Source organism: Hetaerina americana, unplaced genomic scaffold (assembly GCF_022747635.1).
Source record: "Hetaerina americana unplaced genomic scaffold, ioHetAmer1.1.p SCAF_4, whole genome shotgun sequence".
NCBI lineage: Eukaryota > Metazoa > Arthropoda > Insecta > Odonata > Calopterygidae > Hetaerina > Hetaerina americana.
In genome coordinates, this window is record NW_027286985.1 from 65,234,583 (window position 1) to 65,247,074 (window position 12,492).

Here is a 12,492-nt window from a genome sequence, read left to right on the forward strand (position 1 = left end):
GGGGTCGAGGTCGGTCCCCTGGCGAGGCTGAGATGGGACGACGAAAGGAAAGCGGGGAGGAGCGAGCGAGAGGGCGGGCGGGAAGGCGAAATCAGCGGGCAGATGATCAGCCGGGTAGGCGATAAGATTTGGGGCACCGAAACAGCGAAATGAGCCGTCTTCGGCAGGGGAAAAAACCACTCGGAGTTGAAAAATCTATCTCCGCGGCCACGATATTATTTTCCGAAGCCAAAACGGGGGCATCGAGAATAGTCATTTCAACGGTTTCGGCCACTCCCCCCCTCCACTCGCCCCACGACGAACTCATCTCACCCGCTTCCGCTGCGCCGGTTTAAAATTAAAGGGACGACCGAATCACCCTAATGCACGACCCCACCCGCCCTCACGACCACACTTCTTTCGCATCCAAATGATCGGAACGATGAAATATCTCCCTCCTCCTGCCAAACTACCATTGCCACCGACGGACGGAGAAGAATTAAATTTTCACGATTACGAAAAAAACAGAAGTTCTCTTTTGGGCATCAAAGAGGGCGAACCCAGGAGGCGTGAAAACAGCCCAAAATCCTGGCGAATACACCAAGGCCTTATGGTACGACAGCCAACTTGAAAAAAATCATATATATATAAACGAACCAACTCCCCGAAAGGAGAGAAAGGGACGAGAGAGAGAGAAGAGAGTGGGCGTCCGGAGGGGCGCCAGTGACGGAGAGGGGCGGGGGTGGTGGGACTGGGAAAGAGGAGGGAAGTTTGGCTAAGTGGAAGCGAGGCGGCGGCAAAGGGGGCGTGTGAGTGTGTTCTAAGGTGGAGAGAGAGAGGGAGACAGAGAGAGAGGACAAAAGGGGGGCAAGGAGAGAGCGAAGCTAGACCAGGCAACATGAAAATCAATACAGGCCGAGAATACAGTGGCGGGAGGGGGCGGGTTTGGTTGGTGGGTGGGGTGGAACGGAAAAGGGTTGGGACCGGGGGGTGGGAGTGAGGGGGTACGGGAATGGAACGGGGAAAGGGGTGTCGAGAGAAGAGAGTGGGTGAGTGTGTGAGAGAACGAATTGGATGGCAAATTGGATGGCACTGGTCCCCCATGCGAAAGTTCAAATGTGGCGACCACGAGCCTCCCTTTTGCGCTCGAATTTTTGGTCGGCTTGACGCAAGGCAGCGTACCACCAGCGCCCCCCCCCCTTGTGAATTCATCTAGGTGCGGGCCACCACTGCGTGTCGCTCCGGCCAAGGGGACGATAGCGGAAAGGGTGGCGCGAATTGGACGGAGGTCGTGGTGAAGGTGGGGGGAGGCAGAAATCCACCGCAACGGAGCCGACTCCCGCGGGAAGAGGAGGGCGCGGGGGAAGGAGGCAGGCGAGGGCCATGGGACTCCCGAGGTCCCGTCATCCGCGAGCTTGCGACTACTGTCTCCAGTGAATATTAGAATGCAAACTCTTGCACCCGCTAAAATGCTCCACATTTTCGGAATACCAAGGAAGTCCTTCCAGCGGCAGATTACACCTCAAATAGCCTCGAGAAACATTACGATACAGCTTGGTGATCGGGAGCTACTAAAGCAATCATAAAGATGAGGCATATTTTAACAATGGCCACATATATTTGTAAAATTGTCATTATTCCTCGTGTTTTATAATATTTGAAAATAGATCGAAATATTTACCATACCATGACGACGGTAGTGTGACCACATGTAAGCCAACAAACAGAGCCCGTTCGCTTCTCCAGGAAAATGCACGGAAGGTGGGGACGGAGGGGGGGGGGGGTAACTTGCTCCCCAGCCCGAATGAAATGATTTCACCAAACCTGGACCAAAGCGGAAGAACTAGGCGTCATTTTATGAAAGCTTTACGATCAATTAAAACAAGCCCGTCGACTTCACTGACGCACGAGGTGTGGGTAATAAGAAGATTAAACTCGAAACGGGAATGCCTGCCATTTAAATGAATTTATGCATCCGGACACGGTGTAGGACTCGACTGACGTCATCGAGAAACTTGTGCATTCCAGTTTACAAAGCACGCTTACATACGCACCCTTCAAACTCACTCGTGCACTCGGCGCGCACTCAAACTAAAAAAAATGTCAGCCAAAATATCCGTTCGGATGCGATTTAAACGGCCGACCACCGAATGCGAGAGGTGGCTGCGGAGGGGCTTCAGTTTCCACTCTGGCATCCTTACCACTAGCCGTCGTACGCCGTCACTGTCGAAGCTGGGCGACGAGTTGTTGGGTGGGTGGTTAATCTTGTGCCCTGACAAAGACTCGGAAGATATGAAATGCAATCCAGTGGCCTGCGTAACAAGGAAGCATCTTCAAGAATGAACGAGCCCGTTTTTTTTACTGTAATACCGGCCAAGGACACCGGCTTGGGAAGTGAGGAAAAACGACGGTGAAGATATGGCCTAATACCTTTCCCAAACTTTTCAACGGTCTCCAAATAACTGAAAAGAAAAAAATGGCCAAAGGCGAAAGTCTTCGTGGTGATTCAAATACTTTTACTGCCGCGAGAAGCCAGACGAGTTCTGAAATTTAATGATCCCGTGCTTTTTTTGAACCTTTCAACTGAACAACTCGAAAACTTTAAGCTCTAAAAATAGGTGTTGCGCCGACAAGGTAAATTTAACAAAAAACTGTCGGTCTCTGGTATTTTGTAATGGGATGCACAATTCATTAGAGCTTTATTATGAAAATAAATTCGCCTATAGTGCTCATAAAAAAGTTAGTTCAATTATCGCTTTTCATAATTACCATAATTTTCATAATTAGTGCACTCTAGATCTAAAAGAATGCTACGCAGTTCCTTACCCTCATGAAGAACGCGTAACGAAATAATTAGGCACTTGAAAACTGCAATTATTGACGAACGTTAAAATGCAGTTGCCCACTTACATCGAAAATGTTATCATTAGTGATAACACGAAATTTAAAATCACTCGTGCTCTTTCCTTACATTCACAAATCTCGGTATTTATCAATTATGACTTGTAAATGATTAAATTGTATGATAATCTACGCAAAAATGAAGAATTCATGACTTGGCCTACTAATAACAATTGAAAAATTATGTTTAAGAAATACGCCAAACTACTGTGAGAAATAATTAGTTTGAGGATGGGATTTCATTTCTTTCTCATATTTTACTAAGTTTCTCCTCTTTCGCCCTTGCAAATCCATTTAACTAAGCACCACACAATCGAATGGAAAAATTAAAATGAGACCAGGAAATATAATGTTTTCCAAAGTTTCGAAATGAATTGGAAAAATCTGCTCCCGAAGTTTTGAAAATTGACAGTGAAACTAGGCACAAAAGGTTGCAAGTGCACATTGCTGACAAGAAGTTCAGGCTGGGTAGTCTTGGAATGGCCCAACGATATATGACAACTGAACACTTGCTTTGACTACCTACCACTAAACAACTAAATGTTTCCTAAGGTAGACAGTGTGCTCTCAATGAAGACGCACAAGGGTAGTAGGCTGAAATGTAATGCACACATGCTAGTAGACCACAAACGAAATGACCTTCAGAAGCACGCCAGGTGGTACGTGGAAGTCACATTCCCCCTCAATGTACATGCGCACGTTTGAGGTCGTTGCGTTCATCCCGTGTATTTCGAGAAGCGGAAGTGTAGAGACGTGTTCTAGGGCTATGCCATCGCGAGTTTAGTAAAATTTCGTGGTTACGGGCCTGGACAAGCCAAACATAATAGTTGATGAAACACGCAGCGGACGTCCGATCACTGCCACAGACGATAAGCATCGCAAACTCGTAGAAGATTAGATTCAAAGTGACCGGCGAATCACTCAAAAGCGTATCGCAAACCGAATATGAATACCCAAAGAATAAGTTTGTCGTGTTAAAGGCAGCGTGGCGCCAATAATCTTGCGGCATGACAACACCCGTCCACACGTCTCGTGCGCAACTGGAGAGGCTCTGCGAAACCTGAAATTGGAACCGATTCCACACCCTCCTTATCCCCCCAGTTTTTTTCCTCAACTCAAGAGACACACCTCAAGGGCTAATCATTACACCTCAGACGATAAGGTGAAGACAGCTGTCAAGTCCTGGATTCGAGAAAAGTCGGAAGAGTTTTTCAGTAACGGAATGAAAAAACTAGTTACACGTCGGGAGAAATGTATTAGCCTTAACGGTAACTATGTTGAAAAATGAATATATGGTTTCGAAACTTAGGAATTGTACTTTAATGTAATTTTTTCCCGATCTTGCTATTTGTTTTTGTTCGCGCTCTACAAGCATGCGAGCATTACTTTCCAGCCTGCCCTCTTAACTAAAGCAGAAAAAAATATGAGGCTGACAAAAAATATTACTAAATAAAATTTCAAGTACTTATCCTGAATAAAATCATTACTCCTGGATACTTATCCTGAATTAATGGTTTTGAATTAACACGCTACTTCTAAATGGTCTTTATAGCGAAAACTGTGCATCGTAATTTATTGCTACACATTAAACCCTATATTAATTAAATACCTAACAATCAACAATAAACTAATACAAACCACTCCATGATAATAGACACGAACTTGAGGAGACAAGCTATCAAATGTGCGCGTAGGAAGTCAATAGCACCTTAAGTCTGGCTTACTGCCTTTCTTTTGAGGCAAGTCTCATTTGGTCCCCCACCCCACAAAATACGGATCAGCTAAAGTAGTCTGGTATTTTCGGTCTTATGGTACAATGCGAAAGGCATTCGATCTTTAATCAGTAAAAATTATGATGGAACGACATGATATTAAGAGTTCAGGATCGAGTCAAAACAGTCGGATTACTCAGGGGAACCAATTTTTATGTTCCCCATAAATATATGGCTGGCAGCTTCGTAATTCCAATACTCCCTTTGATGGTCATAATCACCAAAACATTATTTGAAATAAATCTAAATTGATTCAGGGAAACTAGCAGGTCTTGATTTCGAATTCCACAAGATCCCGGGATAACTCCATAAAAATTCATGCCTTTTTAAATGCTCAAATTTATCTCTCTCTTGATGAGGCGCGTATTCCGCGACCATTTGAACTGTACTTTCACAGTTAAGATGCGACTCGCACAAAACCTTTATTCGGGCATTTTTAATGACATATCGGTATTGTCTCCATTAGAATTCTGACCATTGTAGTTAAACAAATTAGAGTAAGTATTTAATGGCAACATTTCCAAATAGCTCGAGATGCGAGTAAATTTTAAGTAGGAATCTTGGGAATAATCATGGGAATGGCAAACTTGGGAGAGAGAAAGAATTTCAAAACAAACGTTTCATCATTTAGGAGTATTGAGCAAAACATAATACGGAGAGATTGGATCCAACTCTCCGAATGGGTGATATGTATCTACTATGGCGAATTTGGCATGCAGCGTTACCACAACCACTTTTATCAGGGAAGTTTATAAAATTAATGGAGCACGGCGAATAATAAGTATCCCTCCAACATGTTAATGAGTGAAGCAAGGGCAGAAAGTCCTTAATTCCGAAGTGGTGAAAATATAAGGATTAGGGTCAAAGTCCAAAACGTACGTAGAATGCGACCGCCTCCAATTCGAATCTCATCATGGGATGAGGATTCTTGGTAGTGGTCTGAAGACCAAGTCCAAGTGAAATGCCCTAGCTAATCATTGGTACCAGACCGACAACTTTAAATCATTTCTTTCAATTACGAGTTCGAAGTTCAAAATTTAGTTGACGTCGTAACGCATGGTTAGATACGAAAATTAATACGGGAAAAGCTCATAGTCATTTAGAAAACTATCTTAAAGTGCGCGTACAAATACAGGTAAATACAAATTTTAATTTAATATAATAACGTACCAAGAACGGGGCAGAGAATCAGAGGTCTACCATCGATGATCATGCGACTGATGTGAGCTCCCAAACGTGACTTACCTGAAAGAAGAAGAAAATGCAAAGTTAGGTACATCATCAACATGAAATAGCAATATTACGGCAAAGAACTAACAGCGAATCACAAAACATTGCGTAATAAATTATATGCAAATAAATTATGTCGAACTGTTTCGGAACTCTTCAGGGGAATTTGATACCATTCTTTATGCTCCATTAAATTTATACAGTTTTACCGTAAAAATTATAATTGAAAAATAATTTAATAAGACCACGATTAAGAAACATTTACACCGAGAAAATGAGGATACGGTTTAACGATTGCTATACAATCCAACTACGTTAAAACGTTTACAAAATTGCAGAATGCAAGCTAAATTGAGAAAGCCCCTAAATTCCACCGAGCTCCACAAAAAAATTAGAAAATCAAGTGCGATTTGATCCAACGATACCAAAGGAAACCAAACAATCTGAAAACATATTCACGTAGGGTATTAATTAGTATGTTGTCTCATTAACGCAAATGCACCACCGTTGGCAGCAACTTTAACCAAGCACATGTAACAAACAATGTTTAACGCTCTAATAATTATTCTTAGTTACAGCAATGCTAAATGCATGAAACCAAGACTGGTGAAAAAAAGGATGAATTATTTAAGTTCGGTAATAAACAACCATAAAGCGTGTTTACACGTGTCTCCCTTTTTCAAACGCACATAAAGACGTCCTCTTTCGTGATTTATAACTATCTTGAGAAGATGAGAAATCACATTGGTATACAAGAACATATCGAGACACCAAAGAATTTGGAAACGCATAGAGATAAAAAATAAGTTCAACACCGAGAATAAATTCAAATTGCCACGTTGCATTAACGTTAAATTATTCGAGAACAATTAAGTCCATGATCTGCACAATGTTAATTCAATTTTCGTGGCGGCTACTCACTGCTACTGAAAAAATCTTTAAGCCTGTGAATAATCAACTGAAGAAAAAGTTCAGGCCGGCCATTGATAATTCTACGGAAATTCAAAATTACTTTTCCAGAGAATAGTCGCATGACAACGTTAACGAAAAATTACAGTCAGCATAAAAAAGTCTGAAACGGCGAATGAACGAACTAACTAACATTGAGCTAATGTTCTTATCTTGTTAAAAATTACTGCGACAAATTAGCCACGTACATCTCACATTAGATAAATTATGTAAATGGGAAACAAAAACATGTACACACTCGAGAGGGAAACTGAGAAAGGACTACTGAAGCCAAGTCGGGCGACCATGGGACGAGACTAATAATTACTAAAACCACAAAACACAGTCCCTTAACGATGAGAATGCATAATGAGGCTCCCATTAACGTTTATAAAATCCACAAGTGTTCGTTTCGTGGCCAAGTCACAAAATACTCCATACGTTATTATTTCCATTTAATTTGCTCAAATTTTCAATAACAATAGCATCCTTACGACCTTAATTAAAATAATAAATTGGTATTATATTGCATTAGGACGATCTTTAATACCTTAAAAGCTCGCGACGCAGACTCGAATAACAGTTGAATTGTATCTTAAAGAGAGATGATCAAGCAGTCATTTGGAGCTCGAATATGGGTCACAAGTTATTAATACAAGCTGCGGGAAAGCGATTTGTATGATGGAACTCACCACCGCAATACAGCAAACAAGAGCTCGTAAAAACACAGTAGAATGCACTCAGCTAGCCCAGCGGGTTCAACCAGCGACCCATAAAAGGGAAAATCCTTGACTGTTAAACAGAGCAGAAGTCCTTAAATGAGGTACCAATGGTATTTGATTTCCCCCGGTAACACGTGGGTGGAATCACATCTTTGCTATTAAATCATGTCCTTTTCCTAACACAACAAAATTAATCTTTAAAAATATTCATACCATTTTCTAAAGATGCCACTCTGAATGGCCATCAAGCTTCTCATTATTAACGATTGTGCTTCTGCCGAATGCAGTCAGAGAGGAGTACCTTAAGTCGCCTTTGCTATTGTTCCCATTGTTTTCTTCTTTTTTCCAGTTCCTTATATTTACGCATCTCCATTTAGTAATTCATGCATAAGTAGTCCCATGCACGACACACTTAGGGCCAAGAGCAATTAGAGTACAAATCAACTAGACCCTCAGCATAATCTGATAAGAACACGTCAAACTATCCTACATTTCATAGGAAAATTGTAAGTTTCAATATCAATTACCCTGAAAGCTTCCACTGACATCCTAAGTATTTTATACTCCGGAAATGGTAATGAGGCGGGATAGGAAAATTTATCTCGTTGATTCATTCCTTAGCCGCTAAATCTTAATACGGAAATTCCATTTTACATGGCTACACGAAAACTTACGATAAAATAATCTAACTTAATAAACTAATGAGCATTACCAGAAATCAAACTTACTCTACTCTACTCGTACATATCATCTATGAATTCTGATATTTTGAAAATTAAGAAAATTTCAGAATGTTCTACCACACTACCAGGGTACATTTGCCGGTTTTACGAAGCAAAGACATTGAGAAGAACGAGGATAAGTTTTACTTAATTAGGGAAAATTTAGAATGCGCACCGATTGTAAACTATTCCATAGATTACTCTTTATCAATCTATTACAGGGCGAAAATGGTTTTTCGCCAGAGAAAAACGCAATTGTCCCAGCAGCAGAAATAGGCCACCTTAAATCAAATTTTAAAGGGGAACTGAACCAAAAAGTATCCGTAATGAGAAGTAGAAAACGATAAAAATAACGATGTTCCACTAAGAGGGTAAATGAATAAGAGAATAATCAATCCCAAAAATGCAACAATACATTAATTACACTAATACAGACTACGGCAGTAACAGCCTCTTGGAGTATTTTGCCAGTGCAGTTATGGGGTACCAGTTAAAAAAATGTCAAAACCAATGATTATTAATAATGCCAATTAAAACAAGAATATTGGAGGTTAATTAATTAATACTAACTGCCCGGAAAACAATAATATGTATAATATAACTGCTAAGCCTCAAGAAGTACCACATTGCTCAAATGCAAACTTAAACATTCAATTAGAAATAGTTTCGACGCATACCATTATTAAAAACATCCTTTCATGCATAGTAACGCGTAGTTTTCACGCAAAAGCAACGAAAAATGTTAACTTAGAACACCAAAACTCCCGAATAGGCCTCTCGTAGAGTAATCAGGTACACATGACAGGAACGGGGAGAGGTCGAATTATTTTTATTCCTCCCGTCTGTTTCCGAGTTCCATTTCTACATCGATCCGTTTCCAGCGGGCCGCTTTTCCGTTCGCAGTGGCGTTGCTGGCCCCCGATCGCCACGCCACACCCCCCCGCCCTTCCACACATCGTGGCATCTCCCGGAAAAGATGCCCTGGAGCGCTTATCCGTCGCGATAATACTCCTCGCATAATCTTCGTTATGACTCCCAAAACCCATCAGTCACACCAGGACCGGCTGCTTCCATTCTCCCATTTTATTTTCCCCGACGCGCGTCCCTAATTTTCGCCACTTTGGTCTCCCTAACCTATCGACTCCCTCAACTGCTCCGACCAGATAAATTTCCAGTTACTGCGTCGACGCCTTTTTGGCCCGTCATACACCCTTACAAAACCTTAGCCACCAAAATAACCTTCGCCCCCCCCCCACATTAGCAACTGCCGAAGAGCAATCTAACGGTATCGACAGCAAAAAAACGCGAACGATTAACATCAGCGCTATTGAATAGGGGCATCCACCGAAGGTCTACCTTCACGTTTTCATTTACAAGTCTATTACACCACGAGTTCCAAATCGAAGATTAACATCAAGACATCGATCGAGCAATAAAGTAAAGCGAAAGCCGATGGCTTCCTCGTACATTTCGGGTTCTACACCACGAGCGACAATCCGGGAAACGACGCCATTGGCAGGTGAGCACCGGAAGTTTGTCCGCATGGCGAGCTCGACAAAATTTCTAAACCGGCCAAAAAGCGGTCAAATTTCCGAGATAAAGAAAGCCTTGATGAGGCAGTTAAAGAAATTCCCATGCTCGAGCACTGGGGACCAGGTCGGCACGGGGTTGTTGCGCACACAAAATGATGCGCGTACTGCACACGCTTGTGTGGCGATTCGGCTGGAAATGCCGCATCTTTCGTCTCCATTCCACTGCACGCGTAGCCGGAAGACGCAGGGGGGATGGAGAGACTACGGGAGTGCGGGGGAGGAAGGGTAAGAAGGAGCGGTCGGAGGGGAAGCCGGGAGGGTGTAAGAGAGAGTGACGAAAAGACAGGAAAGGCGGCGAGGAAACGAAAGAGAGAGACGGAGGGTGGATCAGTACGGGGAGGGAGGGGAGAAAAGAGGCATGCACTGTCATGGTGGCGTCGCCGGGGAAGGGCAGTGGAGTAATGTGATGTAAATGCGACCTTAATTAAGGCGCGACTCTTTAAGCATTGACACCCGACCCTTGACTTAACCTTCCCAGATATTTAAAATTGCGGACGCGACGGGGATACAGATAGGGAACATATGCAGACGACGATAGCCGCCATGGTCAAGATCCTGCATGTTGAGACGAGGGGAAGAGCAATCGTGTCACCTTTAATGCGGCAAAAATCACACGGGCTAAATGTAAATGCGATGCACCCATGAGAACGTTATGTGCCGTATGAAATGAGATTCAATTCGCATCGCGCTGCGATGTTCAAGTGGAGCGAGCGAGGGCAGTGGAAACGCTGGAGGGAGAGAGAGAGGCTGGTCCTGGGGGAGACTGAACGTGAGAGACTAGGAGGGGATGTGAGGGAGGAGGGATGGGGTGATGCCTTCGGAGAGGGGGTTGTGAAGTGGAGGAAAGAGCCGGCGATCACGGGAGGGCGAAGAGAGGTGCAGGAAGACTGTGGGATGCCAGGGGGGAAGGAATGTTCATGGGCAGGAGGGGAAGTCGGTGGAAACCAAGTGGAGTGGCTGGGAATGGGGGTGAAACACGCCCATACTATTCCCGTCTGCCCCGACTTCAACGAAGCCCACCCACGCCTCTCTCACTCGCTGGCCCCCGCTTGGGGCTATCCTACCCTCCCCCATTCCAGCCCCAGCTGAAGGGAGGGGGGGGACGAAGGGGGAGAGAGGGGGGGACCGAAGGGCGGGAGGGGGAGGGAGATATATAGTGAGGGTGTGAAGGGGGATGGAAGGAAGAGGGGAGCGGGAGGGTCGAGGGAGTCGAGAGAGGGATCCTCATTGATCCACCGCCACCTCTTCCTTCCCCTCCGGTCCACGCTTCTCATTTCAACTCCCACCCGCCCCCCTCTCCCATTCCCGCATCCACAATACGCCGCCAACCGCGCCCAAATGCATCCCCAAGCCCTAGTGCATCCCTCAAATCCCCTCGGCTCCCGTCCCTCCCTCCCCCGCTCAGAACGCCCTCCTCGACCCCCGCCCCCACCACTAACCCCGGACGATGATTCGGCTCCGGTATGTGTGACCCCGTTACTTATAAACGTGGGGACATCGTCTCGTTGAAGGAGGTGGAGGAGAAGGCGAAGGATGACACCGCGGAGAGAGGGAGAAAGCTCTGATACGTCGCCGCACCGCTGAAGCGAGCGACAAGGCTACCTGTCCCCCGCCATTGTATCACCGGCGACACACAATGGCCATCCCGAAAGCTTTCAATGCACGTAAGCCACCTCTCGATTCTCGGGAAGACGGCCATTTGTTAATTTGCAGCCACTCCTTTTGAGGCATCTTGGATCCGTTGGGACGGAGGTGGCATCCTCGAAAAGTCGATATTTATCAAACGTCCGCGTTCAAGGGATGGAAATTAACCGCATAAAGCTGTTCAAGAGCCCTTCATGGGTACGCTGAGCAACGCGTAATGAATACGCTGTGAAGAAAATAGAAGCTATGACCTTAACACCCAACGGAGCGTCCACAGCAAGAACATAACTTTCAGGAAACAAATAACAACACGCAGCACAAAAGAACTGTCGCAAAAATGAAAATAAACAGATACCGGGTCGTTACTTCCGTTTATGAATTCTAACTGTTAGTTCCTGGAAACAATGCCTCGAGAAAGCTCCAGTTTTCTTAGGCGGCTAAGACTACTGACGATGGCTTTGATAACAAACTACGCATACCTGAGCGAGTTATGCTACGACAAAAACTAATTCCCGAGAAAATCTATCTCGGAATGGCAAGCACAATGCAATGGTTCGTTTTATTGTCCATTTGATCATAGGTAAAACAAGAGCAAAAATTTAGAAAATGAAAATTTGAGATCGGATGGTTACAGTAAATGAATATTTCAAAACTGAAACATTTCTTTATTTAATTAACACAGCCCCAAGAACAGGTGCTTTGCCATTCCAAAATAAGGAAAAGAGAAACGATAGAAGAAAACAATGAAGGACCGGAAACTAAAGGGAAGCCACATTAAAAACAAAAAATTCTAGCCCTTGCTTAATTACACCATTTGTTATTGGCCATTTTATATGTGAATGACAATCATGCGACTATTATGCTATAGTCTTAACTATAACGATACAAATGAACTTGATTCACCAGTAAGATGTTGGTTGAGCAAATAATCTTTCCAGTAAAAATTGAAAAGTTTCTTTTATGCTAGAAAAAAAGAACGCAA

At 43.9% G+C, this 12,492-nt stretch overlaps 1 protein-coding gene across 1 annotated transcript in view; it reads right to left on the minus strand.

Moving 5' to 3' along the window:
• Window positions 1-12,492, minus strand: part of Tlk (Tousled-like kinase) — a 304,040-nt gene that overhangs the window by 68,770 nt on the left and 222,778 nt on the right. Inside the window, exon 3 of the mRNA XM_071590894.1 lies at window positions 5,823-5,897. Coding sequence (XP_071446995.1) covers window positions 5,823-5,897 — 75 coding nt within the window. The remainder of the gene's footprint in view (window positions 1-5,822; window positions 5,898-12,492) is intronic.